General features: G+C 39.8%; 1 protein-coding gene across 5 annotated transcripts in view; it reads right to left on the bottom strand.

Annotated features, from left to right (window-relative positions):
• The window catches only part of MSRA (methionine sulfoxide reductase A), a 366,455-nt gene that overhangs the window by 179,413 nt on the left and 168,480 nt on the right, over positions 1-18,562 (bottom strand). For 4 of the 5 annotated variants that reach the window (XM_025394751.1, XM_025394754.1, XM_025394755.1 and 1 more), the window contains one exon: positions 3,762-3,881. The exons of the other annotated variant lie outside the window; for it this stretch is intronic. In XM_025394751.1, the coding sequence (XP_025250536.1) occupies positions 3,762-3,881 (120 nt within the window). The remainder of the gene's footprint in view (positions 1-3,761; positions 3,882-18,562) is intronic. 5 annotated transcript variants of the gene reach the window in all.

Here is an 18,562-nt window from a genome sequence, read left to right on the forward strand (position 1 = left end):
AGGCTGTTCTAGCTCACCAACCTCCTGCTAAGGCCCTATGTTCCTTTTACATAGTCAGGGCTTTCCATTAGGTTACTCTGAAATCCTACTGACACAGAAACCAATCTCTCTTCCCAGTGACTGTCCATCTCCACTGTGACTCAGTGCAGGCTGATTTTCTACTGCCATTCCCAACGGGCGACTTTATTCCAAATTCCTAAGAGGCTGTCCCCTTGTATTCTCTACAGACGTCAGGTGCAAGTGGCACCAAGCAATGGAGACTGCCCACCACGAACAGCCCCATTAGTGAGCCCACGATAGGGACACGTCCTCTCTCAGCTACTATGAGAAGCCACGTTATCTTTTCTATATGCCTAGTCACAACTCCAGTTTGGGGTTTGGAGTCACTGGCCTATCAATTTCCACATAGAAATACCATTTGGACATGAATCCACACCCTCTCTGGACACACGCTGCTTCTACACTCACACCCACACTCTCTCACTCACTTCTCCCCTGTTAAGGCTGTGCAGACTCACTGGCGCAGCAGGGGTAGCAAACTTGAGCCGATGGTTCCTCGGCCTGTGTTCACCCACCTGTGTGCTGAGATAATGCTTGTGGAAGCTCTGATGTGTGTCATCACATAAGAGGTTGCACAGAGCAGTAGTAAAGCTGGCCCTGTGGATTCTGTTAACCCCTCCTCCCATATCTCTGGCATCTGCCCCAAGAAACCACAAGGTACCTCAAGCTCAAGCATACTGCTTTATGAGAGAAGGAATTTGCACACAATCCAGGTCCCTATGCTTCTTTTCTTGACAAAATAAAAGTAAAAACCTTTACAAAATATTCACGGATTGTGATCAAAGTTTTATAAACTTAATTGCAAGCACAAGAGAAAGCAATTTTGAAATCAGTGCAAATACTATAGTACAGACTAGTATTTCCCCCACACTGGACCTCAGCAATTACTATGCATCTTACCAGAGAGCCTTGGGTTTTTTCTTTCCTTCTTTCAAGTCAGACCCCTCCAGGGCTGACTTGTTCAGCAAGGCTTTGAGCACCAGAGGCTTCAGAGGGGAGGCCCGCCAGTGTAACCTGCTTTATGTCTCCCCCACCCCTCTCCTCGGTCAAAAATCTTTAATTAGCTGGTTACCATAATTACTCTAGCTAGGGACCTTATTTGTTCTCCTTCTCTGTTATTCCCAGGGACCTGAAGGCTCCACCACTTCTGTGCCAGGGGGACCTTTCTATCATAGCTCCTCTCTGCCTTTTTGTTTTTCCCTTTTATGATCAGAACAAAAAAAAAGCCTAGGGAAAGAAATCATCTCTCCTTCTGTGTCTGGGTAAGACCCTATAACTATCCCTTTCCAATCAGGAACAAGTTTCCATGACAACCATGCTTCCCAATGCTACTGTTAACTTAGCAGGTAGTGTTCATATCAAATCGAGTTATTTACCAACCTCCGTGGTTTCTGTACTTCACCACTGCTAGAGGCCTCTAACACACCAGCTGTTTGCATGAACTGACTTTGCCCTTTTTCCTTCTAAACATAAGGAAGACAAAAGAATTTCCTTGGCATTCTCCTTAATCATTTAAAAGCACACCAATATAATAAAAAATATAGGAGAAAGATAGATATGAAAGAGAATTTGTGACTTGGTGGAACGAAGTACGAAGGGATAAATGGAGAATGGCTGGGATATGATGACAGCTACGAGACTTACACCACGGTCAATGGCATAGACTTTGAGCTGAGAGCTAATGAGGTAGGGATTCCTGCTAGGTATGACCTTAGGTAAGTTATTTATCCTCTCTGAGCCTCAACACTCCCTCTGTAAAAGATAGAAACTGACATACTTCATGGAACTGCTTAGAGAAAAGCAAAGACAGAGAAAGTGCTTATTAGAGTGTCTGGCATATAGCATGAGTTTAACACATGGCAATTATCATGTTGTTATTAACATAAACAGCTGAACTGAAAAGGGTTCGAGCAAACAAGCAATCGCAATATTCTAACTGATCGTTAACATTTTGCTGGTTGAGGATAATAGGGATAAAGCAGTAGATATTTAGGGGTTTTCTTAGCAACCTTTTTCTCTTAGGCCATTAAGTCATGTCTGGAATGACAGGAATGAATCTATTCATTTCCATTCCTCAGACTTGAGAGGATACACCTGGGTGATCTCCAGGATTCATTTGAGTCTATTTATAGCTATGCATAGCATTTGTTTAATTTTGAAACAGAAGTAAAAAAAAATAGGTTAACCATTAAAATATTTGTTCATTATACCACATTCTCCATACCAATCAGAATATTTCAATCCTTCTCTAGAGCAAGAAAAAATAAGAATGTGCACATTTTTATAATATTTTCATTGTTGTAGAGCTCAAATTTTATTTCAAAATAAAATTCATATTGTAGCAAACACATCAACATGCTCATTATTCACCAAGCTCCCACACTCCAGCTTTTCCCCTCCATCATTCATGGTGCCCTCGGAGGGCTGAGTGCATCCTCCACAAACCGACTTACTTAAGCCTTTATTTTAAAAAGATAAAACTTCACATTTTACAGTGGACTATAGCTCCAGATACTCCCTCCCTATTAAGACCTCTTAAAATGGTGAATGTAAGTTTTTTAGAAAAACATTTCAAATGCTACCTGAGCTGGCAGGAAAGGAAAGGAAATCCCTGAAGGTCAGAAACAAATCCAGAGAGGTAATGTGGTATTCGAGATAGAATTTGTCATGAGGGCATCTGCCTATCCTGTTAACCTAGAGTAGAGGTCAGCAAATTTTTTTCCTGTAAAGCTCCCAACAGTAAATATTTTAGGCTTTGCAGACCACATAGTTGGTTGCGAGCACTCAACTCTGTCACTGTAGCATGAAAACACTCATAGATAATATGTAATAATAATAATAATGAGAATAGCTGTGTTTCAACAAAAATTTACTTACACAGATAGGCAGCAAGTGGGATTTGGCCTATGAGTCAATAGTTTGCTGATGCCTGCATTATAGCATGGCTTTCAATGTTTTTCCTTCCAGAAAACACAACCAGTATATGAAATGTTTGTCTCATGTGGTAGATTGTTGCAATAATGGTACTGATTCTTGATACCTCCTATATTCTTGCCTTTGGGGAGCCATCCCATATTGTCTCTGGCCTAGACCATATGACGTGCTTTGGCCAATGGTATAAAAGTGAATGTAACACAAACAGAGAATGGGGCTCATCCTCGCTTGCTGCTCTTAGGTTCTCTGCATCCACTACCATGTGAATTAGCTCAGACCAGCGTGCTAAAAATATATGGTCCATCATCCCCACACCCCAGCTGGCAGTTAGTGCTAACCAGCAGCCAGCACCAATTGCCAGGCCTAAGAGTAAAGCAGCCTAAGCCAACTAGCCCCCAGGCAACCCACAGGTTGACCTTAGCCACATGAGCAAATCCCAGGTGAGGCTAACAGAAGAACCACAAAGCTGAGCCCAGCCTCAACTGCTGATCATCAGAATTACAAGCTAATAAAATGACTGTTTGAAGCCACCATGTTTTAGAGTGGTTGTTCCACAGCAAAAGCTAAATGGTACATTCCACAGGAAGATTATCATCTTCTAAACATATAAAGTGAGAGGCCCACAAGTATATTTATGAAAATAATAAAGACTGAAGAAACATTTAAAAAAAAAAACATATTTCCATTTTAAAGAGCCTGTCACCCAACAGTTGTGACAAGCCCTTCCTTGTTTCTCCTAGTAATACAACAAAGCAAATTCTTCCTACCTGAGCAGACTTCTTTATAAGTAGGATTTGAAGTATAGCCTCCTGCAAAACCAACTTGAGTTGAATATACTCCTTTCAAGACCCAGAATTTCCTTTCAGCTCCCCAGAAACAGCCCATTCCTTAAAAAAAAAAAACAAAAAGATATTGATTATTCAAAACAAAGCAGTCACTGCACATTCACATACCTGTTAGACAAAAAAAAAAAAAAGGTGCTCCTGTCATTTGATAACCAAAAATGACTAAGATTTTATCTTTTAAAGAAGGAGAGTTCTTAACATTGGTAAATAATTTCATTTACAATTATCTGCATATAATATCTCTTTGCTTTAGCTGTGCGAAAACTTAGAAGGCCTCAAATTTAATGGAGTTAGTAAATCTACACATTTCCAAATAACATAGTAAGGGGGTAACTATTTTCATATTTCCACATTCAATTCATAACTTGAATTAATAGAAAATTTACTGAATTATCCGCTCCCTGGTCACATATTTTTTTAAAAAATATTTTAACAAAGTATAGCACTAAGTTACTCATTTTAATGGGAAAACTTCCAAAATCAACATAAATTGGTGCATATTTCCAATTAACAATGTCACATATGTGTTTAGCGTTTTAAATTTTTTTCATCACTATAAACTTGCATGTGATAAATCATTGCTTACCCAAAAGTAAGTTTTTCTGAGTTTTATTTCTGGATATAATGAATGCAGGAGAAGGGTTTGGAGGGGAGACAGGGAGAGAATGACAACAACAAACAAACTCACAAAAGTAGCATTCCATTCGACTAGCAAACACTGTGTCTATACCAGTAGCACAGGATCTCTTTGAACATCTGATGAAAATCACAACCCATCTCCCAAGAACACACACACTCACACACATCGAAAACGTTGCCGTGTACTTCCTTTGGCTCCAAATAAAGAACCTTCATTGTCTACCATAAGTTTCTAAACTGTCCAGTACAACTGGTGTTCTATGGCCCATTTCTAGATGTAAAAAAAGATTACTGCCTCACTCAAATTTTATATGGCTTTACGAAGTTACATATAACTGAGATCCTGAGTGGAACAACAGTTGGTAAATTAATATACACTATACACCTCTCATTCCTACACTCACTCGATTTACTAGATTTGATGACAGAGCTGAAAGATAAATTAGAAGTTTACTGAAATTCTCGACACTCTTTAACATTCTACTCTAAAAATCCAAAGCAACAAAACCCAAAAGCAATTTGAATAAAATTATACATTATACAAAAATATTCTATTTGCTAAAATGTGTTAACCAAAACTAGGTTAACATAAAAATATAAGACCAAATAATAAAATTTAATGCAGTAAAAAATTATTGTTGTGATAACATTGCAACATGGAAATGTCTGTGATATCATAATTATCTAAGGCTAAAGTAAAAAGGAAAAAACACAATTAAATGCATTTTTATTACAACTATTAAAGAATTTCACACCAAAATTAGACTAGAAGAAAATATACTAAGTATACTACAGTGATAACCATGACTGTATTATAGTGGTGACAATTTAGGAATATTTCTTCATTCTTCACATTTTTCTGTAATAGATTCCTATTACTTTAAAAATTAAAAAATTTACATTTTTAAAGAAAGGAAAAATATTCAAAGAAATAACATGAGCATCTGCTTATGCTTATGTTACACACCACTATTCCATTTTTTCCATTTACAAGTGAATTGCTTGCTGCTAGTGAATATAAATAAATATTTACTGAATATCTATAAAAATTAAGTATCCACAGGTCTCCAGCAAAAGGATTCACTATTCATTTTCCTTTGTTGCACTCCCTGGGATGAGGGGAGGATGACAAGGATTCTCTGGAGAAGGACAAGCTGTAGGTAAGCGGAGAAGCTTCACTGCGCATAAATGAGCATGAGGGCCCCAGGATCTGTGCAGAGCGCCAGGCAGAAGGCAGCCCACCCCTGAAGTTCAGGAGTCTGCAGAGTTTGTTGAATAAAATATTTCTGTGCTGCACAATGACTAACAGCGATGGCACCAGAGAACACCAGAATCCTTCAACCTTCATGTACAAGGTTCGTGACAGGCCATTTTAGTAGCCAGCCTGTCCTGACCTTTGCCCATGGTCCCACTCCAGTGGCCCCAGGTTTTTAAAACTTAAAATGTTTTTGGCCAAACCAAAACATTACCTGTAAGTAGAGAGATATTTAATCCACTTTTAATGCTTAATAGGGATCAAGTAATGACCCCATGAGGAGAATGAATGACCAGGATGCAGGTGGGCAAGGGTCTGGGCTGCCACGTGTGGCTGAAACAGTGTCTCAGGGACTGGAATACAGTCAATGTCCACATTTCTGGAGAGGAATGTGACTTAGGACACAGGTTGTTAGGAGGATAAAATTCCATGTAGCAACATTTCAACTAGGGGCTGCAGGTTTAACCTAAACATTCTATTATGTGGCTTTGAAGGTGTGAGTGTGAAAATTGTGTGTGTGTGTGTGTGTGTGTGTGTGTTTAAACAAAGAAAACAGGCTTATTTATAGCAAAATTACTCATACATTTCAATAATCTGGTAATCATTATATCAGCAAATAAAATATAGTATGCATTACTTTCTTTAAATACTTCTTTTTAGCCTTTTGTTATAAAATAAAACTGATGCAAAAAAACACACACACACACACACACACACAAAACAAACATATATTTCAATGCACTGTTATTAGGCAAACACCCTGACAACCACCACCGGGGCCAAGAATCAGAAGTTTGCCATCTACCCTGGACATGCCTCCATGTGTGCTACACTCCAATCCCAACAGACACCCGATAGCCCAAAAAGTAACTGTTATCTGACTTTCACAGTAATCACCTATGTTTCTTACACTTTTATCACCTAAGTGTCCATCCCTGACATTACAGTCTTGCTCATTTTTTAAATTTGGTATGTCTTTAAGTTCTTTTTTTTTTTTTTTTTTTTTTAAGATGGAGTCTCCCTCTGTAACCCAGGCTGGAGTTCAGTGGGGTGATCTTGGCTCACTGCAACCTCCACATCTGGGTTCAAGCAATTCTTCTGCTGCACCCTCCCTAGTAGCTGGGATTACAAGCACATGCCACCATGCCCAGCTAATTTTTGTGTTTTTAGTAGAGATGGGGTTTTCTCATGTTGGCCAGGTTGGTCTCGGACTCCTGACCTCAGGTGATCTGCCCACCTCAGCCTCCCAAAGTGCTGGGATTACAGGCATGAGCCACCACACTCAGCCATCTTTAAGTTCTTTTAATCAATACATTGTCTCCATTCTTTTCCTTTGACGTTATCCCTTGAAGGTCACAGTCTAGTTGACCTGTTCAGTTTCTCACACTGTGGATTCTGAGGACTGTGTTCTCATGGTGCAATTCAATTCATGCCTCCGTCCTCAGAGGACAACTTTCTGCAAGTTGACAGAGGCTTCATCAGACTCAGAATTGATCCTTTGGCAAGACTAGAGGTGGGGCTATGGATGGTCTTTGATTAGAAAGCACAGAATGCCTAGATGTCTCTTTCATGTCTAGTTAGCATCCATGGATGCTCAATGCCTAGATGTGTTAATTCCTGGAGAGTTGCAAAATAGTGATCTTCTAATTCTATCGTTTCATTTTCATACCTTATAATGAAAAGCTTCCCCTCAGCTACTACTTTGTTACTCAGTGGTACAATTCATAAGGGACAGGGAAGATAAATGCTTGATTAATCCATTTACATAGTGTCTTCAAGATGATGAACTTGCTATCTCCCAGGCTAATCGAAGAGTTTTTTAAACATCATCATAAATGTATTCATTTAAACATATTTGATGATTTCAATTACTGCTCTCGTGTAAGCTCCAATAGTCATATCTTTGGCCAGTGAGACCTTCTTCAAATTGGCTCCTTGTCTGCAGTCGTCTCATAGCTTCTTTGCTCTCTGGTTTGACAGGACGTCCTAGACTCACCTTGTACACTTCCTACCCCAGTCCCAGAATCAACCATTTCACCAAGAAGCCTAGTTTAATGGGAAAAGGCACTTCGAGATCATAACATGGGTGACAATGAAGCACACTGCAGAGCGCACAGCCATGGAACACCAGGGGATGATGTGGCTGAAATTTCCCATCAAAAGGTAAGTCCCATCAGACCCACTAGATTATAAGGTCAAGGGGCTGCAGCCACAGTCTATCACAAAAAGGAAGTTGTACATCCGGAATCACGCACAAGCAGGACCAGAGGGCACACGTGAGCTGCATGAATAGGGAGCCAGACTCCCCCAGCACCCGCCAGGCTGCACCAACTCCCTCCCTCACACCTACAGCTGTGCGGCAATCCTGTAAAACCAGCTGGGGGCCAAGAGAAAGGCCATTTGGGGGATAGGGGTGTGGGGGGGTTTGAATGGTTGGCTCGTTATATGGGTGCAGGCTGGAAATGCAGAGCAGCCACACTGCAGCCTTACTTGAGAGTGGCCAGCAAAGACAGGGGTAAGGAAAAAATCCTTCCAACTGGTTCCTTCAGAGAGGGAAGAATAGCCCAAGCTCAGGACAGCTGTGGACTCAAGGGCAACTGCAAGTGGCTTGAGTGACTAGTCAGAGGCCAGAAACACAAAGACTGGAAGATGAGGAATTAGGAAATGTGGGGTAGAGGGACATAGGTGGACATGTGAGAGTGAGTATGCCACATGAAGATCTCTGTACCACATGATAATGCCAGTCAGAGGACATCTACCATGAAAGAGGCACTCATCCACAAAGCATGGAAAGGGGCCCAGCCAGGGGGTGCCAGCCAGTGTCTTCACTGGCCACCCTAGTACCTGCGTGATGGATGCAGGAACAAACTGGCCACAATGGCAGAGACCTAGGTTACACACGGCCCAACAGCATGCACACCCACTCAGCAAGGCCCACCTAGCTACTGCCACCACCAAATGTCCAAATGGCCAGCAACAGAGACTGTCACCAAGTGTCTTACACAGCACCACTCGAGAGGACCAACCCACCATTATGGTGGCAAAGGATTACCCCAGGCCCCTTCCATGATGAAAGGGCCAATGATGCATTCTTACACTCACGCACATGTATTCCCGGCATGGGTTTGACTTTCCTGCCTTCAGGGTCTTGGCCAACTTCTATCCCATAAATAACATCCATCAGACCAAGCAACTCACTTTGCAGCAAGGAAGATGCAGCAGTGAGCCCACAGCCGGTTTCCACCTGTTTTATTATACTGCATGTCGCCAGGAACCGCCATCCTGAAAAAGCACTGGAATGGCCCCAAGGCACAGCCACATCACCAGTTCAGAGAACGAACTCTGTGCAGGTGGGTGCCAGACTCGAGGACACTGAATCAGACTCCAAAGGTAGGGACACACCATGTTCTCCAAATGAATAATACATGTGTTTGGAAAGCAAAGGAGAGAAACAGGATTGACTTCATTTACCATCTCAGGGACCCATCAGGAGACTTTGCAGTTTTTGTTCCCACAACTCTTGGTTCTGTAGAGTTATGGGTCCTAGTCCCCCAAACAGTACACTTTCTTTTTTTTTTTTTTTTAAATTTATTTATTATTATTATACTGTAAGTTGTAGGGTACATGTGCATAACGTGCAGGTTTGTTACATATGTATACTTGTGCCTTGTTGGTGTGCTGCACCCATCAACTCGTCATTTACATCAGGTATAACTCCCGATGCAATCCCTCCCCGCCCCCCCTCCCCATGATAGGCCCCGGTGTGTGATGTTCCCCTTCCTGAGTCCAAGTGATCTCATTGTTCAGTTCCCACCTATGAGTGAGAACATGCGGTGTTTGGTTTTCTGTTCTTGTGATAGTGAAATAAAAGAGGACACAAACAAATGGAAGAACATACCATGCTCATGGATAGGAAGAATCAATATCGTGAAAATGGCCATACTGCCCAAGGTAATTTATAGATTCAATGCCATCCCCATCAAGCTACCAATGAGTTTCTTCACAGAATTGGAAAAAACTGCTTTAAAGTTCATACGGAACCAAAAAAGACCCCGCATCTCCAAGACAATCCTAAGTCAAAAGAACAAAGCTGGAGGCATCACGCTACCTGACTTCAAACTATACTACAAGGCTACAGTAACCAAAACAGCATGGTACTGGTACCAAAACAGAGATATAGACCAATGGAACAGAACAGAGTCCTCAGAAATAATACCACACATCTACAGCCATCTGATCTTTGACAAACCTGAGAGAAACAAGAAATGGGGAAAGGATTCCCTATTTAATAAATGGTGCTGGGAAAATTGGCTAGCCATAAGTAGAAAGCTGAAACTGGATCCTTTCCTTACTCCTTATACGAAAATTAATTCAAGATGGATTAGAGACTTAAATGTTAGACCTAATACCATAAAAACCCTAGAGGAAAACCTAGGTAGTACCATTCAGGACATAGGCATGGGCAAAGACTTCATGTCTAAAACACCAAAAGCAACGGCAGCAAAAGCCAAAATTGACAAATGGGATCTAATTAAACTAAAGAGCTTCTGCACAGCAAAAGAAACTACCATCAGAGTGAACAGGCAACCTACAGAATGGGAGAACATTTTTGCAATCTACTCATCTGACAAAGGGCTAATATCCAGAATCTACAAAGAACTCAAACAAATTTACAAGAAAAAAACAAACAACCCCATCAAAAAGTGGGCAAAGTATATGAATAGACATTTCTCAAAAGAAGACATTCATACAGCCAACAAACACATGAAAAAATGCTCATCATCACTGGCCATCAGAGAAATGCAAATCAAAACCACAATGAGATACCATCTCACACCAGTTAGAATGGCGATCATTAAAAAGTCAGGAAACAACAGGTGCTGGAGAGGATGTGGAGAAATAGGAACACTTTTAAACTGTTGGTGGGATTGTAAACTAGTTCAACCATTATGGAAAACAGTATGGTGATTCCTCAAGGATCTAGAACTAGAAATACCATATGACCCAGCCATCCCATTACTGGGTATATACCCAAAGGATTATAAATTATGCTGCTATAAAGACACATGCACACGTATGTTTATTGCAGCACTATTCACAATAGCAAAGACTTGGAATCAACCCAAATGTCCATCAGTGACAGATTGGATTAAGAAAATGTGGCACATATACACCATGGAATACTATGCAGCCATAAAAAAGGATGAGTTTGCGTCCTTTGTAGGGACATGGATGCAGCTGGAATCCATCATTCTTACCAAACAGTACACTTTCATCCAGGAATATAGCAAGAGTCCATTGAGTTATACGATACAGCTATTGCCTGGGCACTCTGGGCTCCTTGCTACAGGGACAAGTAGGCAAAAAGAGTTTGCCAGGTGCAATCATCCTATAAGCAGTGTAGAGGATCTCTGTTGTACCACAGCCTTGCAAGCATTTGGTGTTAGAAGTATATAAATATTTGCCAATTGGATGGGCTTAAAATGATATTTCGGGCCAGGCATGGTAGCTCACGCCTGTAATCCTAGCAGTTTCGGAGGCCGAGGCAGGCTGATCAAACGTCAAGAGATTGAGACCATCCTGGCCAGCATGGTGAAACCCTGTCTCTACTAAAATTACAAAAATTAGCTGGGTGTGGTGGTGCATGCCTGTAGTCCCAGCTACTCGGGAAGCTGAAGCAGGAGAACTGCTTGAACCTGGGAGGCGGAGGCTGCAGTGAGCTGAGATCGTACCACTGCACTCCAGCCTGGTGAACTCCAGCCTGGCAACAGAGCAAGACTCCATCTAAAAAAAATAAAAATAAAAAAGATATTTCACTGTGATTTGTTATATACATAGCTAATCACCAGTGAAGTTGAGCATCTCTTCATACAGTATATGGGCCACGCATGTTCTCTCATTTATAAAGTGCCTTTGTCCATTTTTCTATTGGGTTCTTATATTTTTCTTGATTTTTTTTACAATTTTTATGTTTTGAATGCTATTTTTTCCAGTTATATGTTTACAGATATTATCTCATATGTGATTTGCTTTTACCTTCACTTATGATGTCTGTCATCACACAGATGTTTTAAATTGTAATGTGGTTAAATTTCTCTATCTTTTCCTTTATCATTTGTGTTTTTTGTACCTTGTATAAGTCCATCCATATATAAAGATTATAAAGATAATATCCTATATTTTCAGAAGCTTTAAAGTTTTGCTCTTAATTTTAGGTTATTAATCCATATGGAAGAATCTTTGCATAGGGTGTGAGGTGGGGATTCAATTTATTTTTTCTATATTGTAACCAAGTATCCCAAATAAATTGCTATTAAATAATCCATTATTTCTCCCACTTATCTCTAATGCTACCTTTATATGACATCACTGTAAGTAGTCCCATTTCTGGGCTTTCTGTTATGTTCCATTCATTTGTCTATTCCTACACCAATACTATCCTGTTTTTCATCATTTATTCAACAAATATTTATTCACTGCCTACTATATGACAGGAATTGCTCTAAGCACCTGGGATAAATGAGTGAACAAAGCAAACAAGATCCTACCCTGTTTAGTGTGTATACTCTGGTGGGAAAAAGATTAACAACATTAAAAATAATAGGTAGATGACATAGTTTGAAGGTAGAAAGGGCTATAAAAAATGAAAAGAAAAGCAGAGCAGGTCAGAGAGATCAGGAGGGCTGGCAGGGCACAATTTTCAATAGGGTGAGCCTCAAAGGGAAGGTGGCTGCAAACAAAGCCATGAAGGCAGTGAGGCAGTCACCCATTCAGATATCCCTGGCAAGGCGCAGAGAAAGCAGTCTTACAGGGACAACAAGAACGTGCCTGCTATTTGTAAGGGGCAGGAAGGAAGCCAGTGTGAAGTAGCAGGACACGGATCAGAGAAGCCAGATGTGTAGGGCCTTGTGGGATCATTAAGGACTCAGGATTTTACTCTGAGTAAAATGGGTAGCCACGGTAGAGTTTTGAGCAGGAGAGGAAATGACAAAACTTATGTTTTACAAGATCACTCTGGCTGTACTCGGCTGAAAATAGACTAGAGTGAACCAAGCACAGAGGCAGTGAATGGTTAAGAAACTATGGCTGTAACCCAGGTAAGAGATAATGGTGGTTTAGACCAAGTGGTAGCAGAGGAAGTCATGGGTCATGATTAGATTCTGGATATATTTTGAAGATAGAGCCAAAAGGATTTCCTGACAGATTTGACACAGAGTTTGAGAGAAAGAGAGGGTTATGGTTGACTCGAAGATTACTGGGTTAAGTGGGGAACCCTGTGAATGGAGTAGATTTGTAGGAAAATATCAGGGGGTGGTAATCAGGCTAGTTTTAATGAGTCAAAATACCTAGTACAGTAAGTGTTCTTACCTTGTACTTCTTCAAAATTTTCTTTGTTATTCTTGGCCTATTACTATTCAGCTTTAATACCAGCTTGTCAAATTCCATAAAATATCCTTTAAAATTTTTAAATAGAATTACATTGAACTTACAGATGAATTTGGAAATATTTTGTCATATTAGTAATTTTTTTGGACACACAAGTTTATTTGTACATTTAGTCAACATATATAATTGACCTAAAAACTTCAATAGAAAGATAAATTTAAAACCTCTTGGAAGCCCATCTCTATAAAAGTGATTTTCCCAGGACAGTAACCAGATGTAACCTAATCCAACACCATCTTAACTGGCAGAGGTTCAGGGGGCTGGAGCTTTGTGCTCCACCCCCACACCAAGTTCTTATAATACAAATGTCACAAGAAAAAGAACTTCGGTAGTATTTCCTCTTAGCAGAGGAGAAAAACTCAACCTAGTTATGAGACCAACCACAACACAATGAAAAGCTGCACTAACTAGTTCAGAATACTAGTTAACAGGTGATGCTAGTGTGAATAACTCATATTTTATTCTAGAGCCCTTATAAATAAAATCCTCCAGTTAGTGTTTGCATTATCAGCTAGAGGGTTAGCTAACATGTGGTAGAATGAGGACTTATGCAAGGTATAAATGCACACAACACTTTACTACTATGAAAACAATAACATAGCTCTCCATTTGTTCAAGTCTTCTTGGATGTCCTTCAATACCAAGTTATAATTTTCTCCATAAAAATCTTAAACATGTGGCCAGGCATGGTGGCTCATGCCTGCAATCTCAGCACACTGGAAGGCCGAGGCAGCCAGATCACCTGAGGTCAGGAGTTCAAGACCAGCCTGGCCAACATAGTAAAAACCCCATCTCTACTAAAAAATATAAAAATTAGCCACGTATGGTGGCATGCACCTATAGTCCCAGCTACTCAGGAGGCTGAGGCAGAAGAATCGCTTGAACTCAGGAGGCAGAGGTTCCAGTGAGCTGAGATTCCACCACTGCACTCCAGCTTGAGTGACACAGTGAGAATCCATCGCAAAAAAAAAAAATAAAGATCTTAAACATTTGTATTACATATAGTTCTATGTACCCCATGATTTGTGGTGCTGTTATAAATACTGTTTTTTCTACCATACTTTTGTATTACTTAGTGCTGGTGTATAAAACCACCCTGATTTTAGTATGCCTTCCATACAGCCAGAAAGACTGGAGAATTCTAATGTAATTTCCATTTCATTTCCTTCTTAACCCATGAATTACTTAAAAGTATACATTTTTGTTTTCAAACATATGGTCTGTCTGGTATACTACTTTTACAATTTTATTTCCAATTTGATTGCATTGCGTTAAGAGAATGTGGTCTTCATTATTTTGAAATTTGTTGAGGCTTATTTTGTCACCTACAACCTGGTGAATTTTTGTAAATATTCTATGTGTACTTGAAAAGCATAAAATTCCTCTCTATATTTAGCTACAGGGTTTTACAGACATTTATGTAAAAGCTTATCAATTTGTTACTTAAATCATCTATATATGTTTAATTTTCTGGCAAATTGAGCCATCTGATTCTTAGAGAGTCAATTCAAATTTCCTCCTACGATTGTGAATTTTTCAGTTTCTCTTTTAGTTCTGTCAATCTTTTTTATACACAGTTTAGGCTATGCTATTAGCATACACAAGTCTATTACTGTGTATCTTCTTGCTATTATTGTTATTGTTTAGTAATTTTAATGCTATTAAAGCCTTTTGTTCTTAAAATTATTTTTTCTAATATTAAGATGCCTACATTACCTTTTTTGTATTCATTTACCAGGCGTATCTTTTCCAAGTCTTCATTTCTAACCTTTCCATGTGTCATTATTTTAGGTACATTTCTTGCAAGCAGCATATAACAGGATTTTGGTTCTTAGCCAATTTGATATTCTCTTCCTTTAATTAATGATTTTAATATATTTACTCTGGCTATTTAAACTTCTTTCCATAACCTGATTTTGTGTTTTCTACTTACCATCCTCCTCCTTTTATTTCTTTTCCCTCATTTTCTATCTTCTATTAGTCTTTTCTGACTGCTCTTGACCCTTGGACAATTTGGAGGCAAAAAGAAAAAAAAAATTGTTCTAGTGTTTACCTTTACAATTGTTACATACCCACTTCACTATCATGTTTTCCTAACCAAGTTTGAAGTTAGTATTTCTGACCTTCTCCCAAACTCATGGCCCCTCACACTGAACAATCTCTATCTCATTACCACAGTGTAAAGATTTGTCTTTTTATATTTTTTTCTAACACACACACAAATGGTTTTCTTACAATTGTTTCAGTGATCAACATTTTAATCATTTTTGAATTCATTACTGTTTCTTATACTTTATGTCATTCATTTACATTAATTCTTCATCTTGTTGAAGTATTTTTAAGAGGCTTTATAGTAACTGTGTATGAGTTATAAAATCTCTTGTTTTTTTATATCTGAAATATTTCTATTATGTCTGTACTACTGAATGAAAGTTTAGCTGGGTATAAATTTCATCAATACTTTGAAGATGTTACTCCATTATTTTCTCATGATCACTGGCACTCATAAGTCTCCTGTCAGTCTGATGGTCATTTCTCTGTAGGCAATGTCTTTTCTTTCTATAGTTATTAACATTTTCTCATTAATATGCTGGGGTTTAATTATTATAAATCTAGATGTCATTAATTTTTATTTATCTTGCTTAGGGCTTAAAATACACTTTCAATATGATTCACATCTTTATTTCTATAACATCTTCAGCTATTATATTCTCAAATTGCTTCTCCACTATTCTTGCAATTCTATTTCTCTGGAACTCCTTTTACATGTCAGTTGGGACATCTCAACTTATCCTTTGTGTCATTGAACTGCTGATTGATACATTCTTCTTTTCCCTGCTCTAGTTGCATCAGAACTATTCACTAGAACTATGAACTAAGTCCTTCATCAACTGGGTTCAATCTAAGAGTTCCATGTATGGAATTATTTCAATAGCTATTTTTATTCCAAGTTTTATATTTAGTTCTTTTGTTTTATTGTGCCTATTTTCTGTTGTATCCTCTTGTTATTCCTTCTCTGACCTCTTTGAACATCCTAAGCACACATTTTAAAATGTTTTTCAGTTTGTTTCAAAAAATTAACTTCATGAGTGAATTTATATTTCATTTGTTCATACTGTTGCCACCTTTCTTCACGATTCATATTCTTTAGAATTTGAGCTTATAGGCTTGTTTTCACAGTTGCACACACATGAGTGTGTCACCTTGGGCAGATGGCAAGAGGAGAGAAGCACTTTCAAGTTGTACTTACATGAAGGTGATTAGAGTTCCCAGGGTTCACTGCTGCAGCAGTGGCTACAACAAGAAACAGGTCAACCCTAGAGGACCTGAACTAAACCATAAAGGTATCTTTTACAGAATATATCTAAATTGTTCCTTACAAAATATTTAACCTAAGGTGACACTGATGACAGTGATCTGAAAACTGGCCTTTGGAAGTCACAGACGCAATGAATTTACCTGTCACCACCACTACCACCTCCCCTAGGAACTTCTGAAGGACATCTACATTCTGTAGAAATAAAGTTTTAAATTGAAGGAAAAAAATATTCAAACTTACATCATGATTTAAGCACCTAAGAGACTTAAAGAATATATGAAATTACAACTGTATCACTGAATCAGATTTACATTTTTGACACAATCATTACAAAATCATTACTTGACAAGAATTTTCCAAAAATCCTACTAGATTGTTTTTATTTAGAATTACCTTAAGATTCCTGCATTTCTGCTCACAATTTTAATCTGTCATTACTCATGAATATCTGTGTCTATGAGATTCTTTATTGTGAGATTTTAGTTTCCCTTAAGATTTGTGATCTCATATGAAATCTTCAGAAAGAACTTTAAAGAAAGTTCAAATTTTCATACAGCTCTTTTCCAAAACACATTGACACTGCAAATTTTGACCTGACTGGTAAAGATCTGAGATTGTGATTGTTAAAATGTGATTTTCTAAAAATAGCTAAGAGGCCAACCACTACAGCCTCAGCACTCATGAAAGGCAGTCTTCCTGATCTGACATGTCCTATGGGATCACTATGCAAATTGGCTAGGGCAAGTTCTACTAACTAGTACACCCCATTCTCTGCTAACTAGCACACTCCCGTTAACTAGAATGCCCCACTCTTCACCTCTGCCTACTAAGGGTACCACTGAATAACAAACCCTCCAACAACAGATGGGGTTGAAAGAGCAGTCTGTCTCGTCAGAGTGGAAACCACCAGGGAGGCTGGGCTCTCATTAGAACATGTGCAGTTACCGCATGTTTCTTCAGCGTCTTATCCAAATGCTCCCTCTCTTCCAGCTCTTTCCCCTGCTTTGAGACTTCACTCAGAACACAGCCACATACACAACAATTTCCAAGGCAGCCTCCACGCCTGGGATCCTAGAAGGTTAGGCTGGATAGGAGGAGTGGCAGTCATTCCGCCCTCAGGCTGTGTACTTGCCCCAGTCCCGTCACAGCTGCTGACCATTCAAAGTAACAAACTGGCTTTGCCTATTTTAGCTTTCTATAAAGTACACACTTTACACTTTCCTTTTTACCCTTTTATTTTTATTTTATTTTGAGACAAAGTCTTGCTCTGTCACCCAGGCTGGAGTGCAATGGCGCCATCTCGGATCACTGCAACCTCTGCCTCCCGGGTTCAAGTGATTATCCTGCCTCAGCCTCCTGAGTAGCTGGGATGACAGGCGCCCGCCACCACGTCCGGCTAATTTTTGTGTTTTGAGTAGAGACAGGGTTTCACCATGTTAGCCAGGCTAGTCTCGAACTCCTGACCTCAGGTGATCCGCCTGCCTCAGCCTCCCAAAGTGTTGGGATTACAGGCTATGAGCCACCGCACCCGGCCCTTTTTATACTCTTAGAGCAGCCTTTTTCTATGTAGTTCAAACCACATATCATCCATCTGAAAATGACTCTTAAATCGAGATGTTGAACCCCTAACCACCCACCTGAGAAAGCTTAAAAAAAGACAGGCATTTCCAGCTCTTGCTCAGGATCTCCACCTGGAAGGCTCCCTGATACCTGAAATTCAATATAGCTACCACCAAGGTGACTACCAAGTCACTATCTTCTGTCTCTGTTTTCACAGCATCACCATTTTCCCGGATCCTTCACAGAAAAGTTGGTAGTCCCCTCTGTGCTTCCCTCTTACTCGTTTCAAATGAAATGGTTTCCAGTCTCTCAAATTTTATGTCCTTTCTTTTCCCAGCTGGAGGGTGACGGCAGCCTCCTCCCCGTCCGCCCGCCTCAGCTCCCTCACTGCAGTCCTCCTCCCTATCCGCCTCAGCTCCCTCACTGCAGTCCTCCCTGTCCGCCCGCCTCAGCTCCCTCACTGCAGTCCTCCTCCCTGTCCGCCCGCCTCAGCTCCCTCACTGC

The sequence above is a fragment of the Theropithecus gelada genome, chromosome 8 (assembly GCF_003255815.1).
Source record: "Theropithecus gelada isolate Dixy chromosome 8, Tgel_1.0, whole genome shotgun sequence".
Lineage (NCBI taxonomy): Eukaryota > Metazoa > Chordata > Mammalia > Primates > Cercopithecidae > Theropithecus > Theropithecus gelada.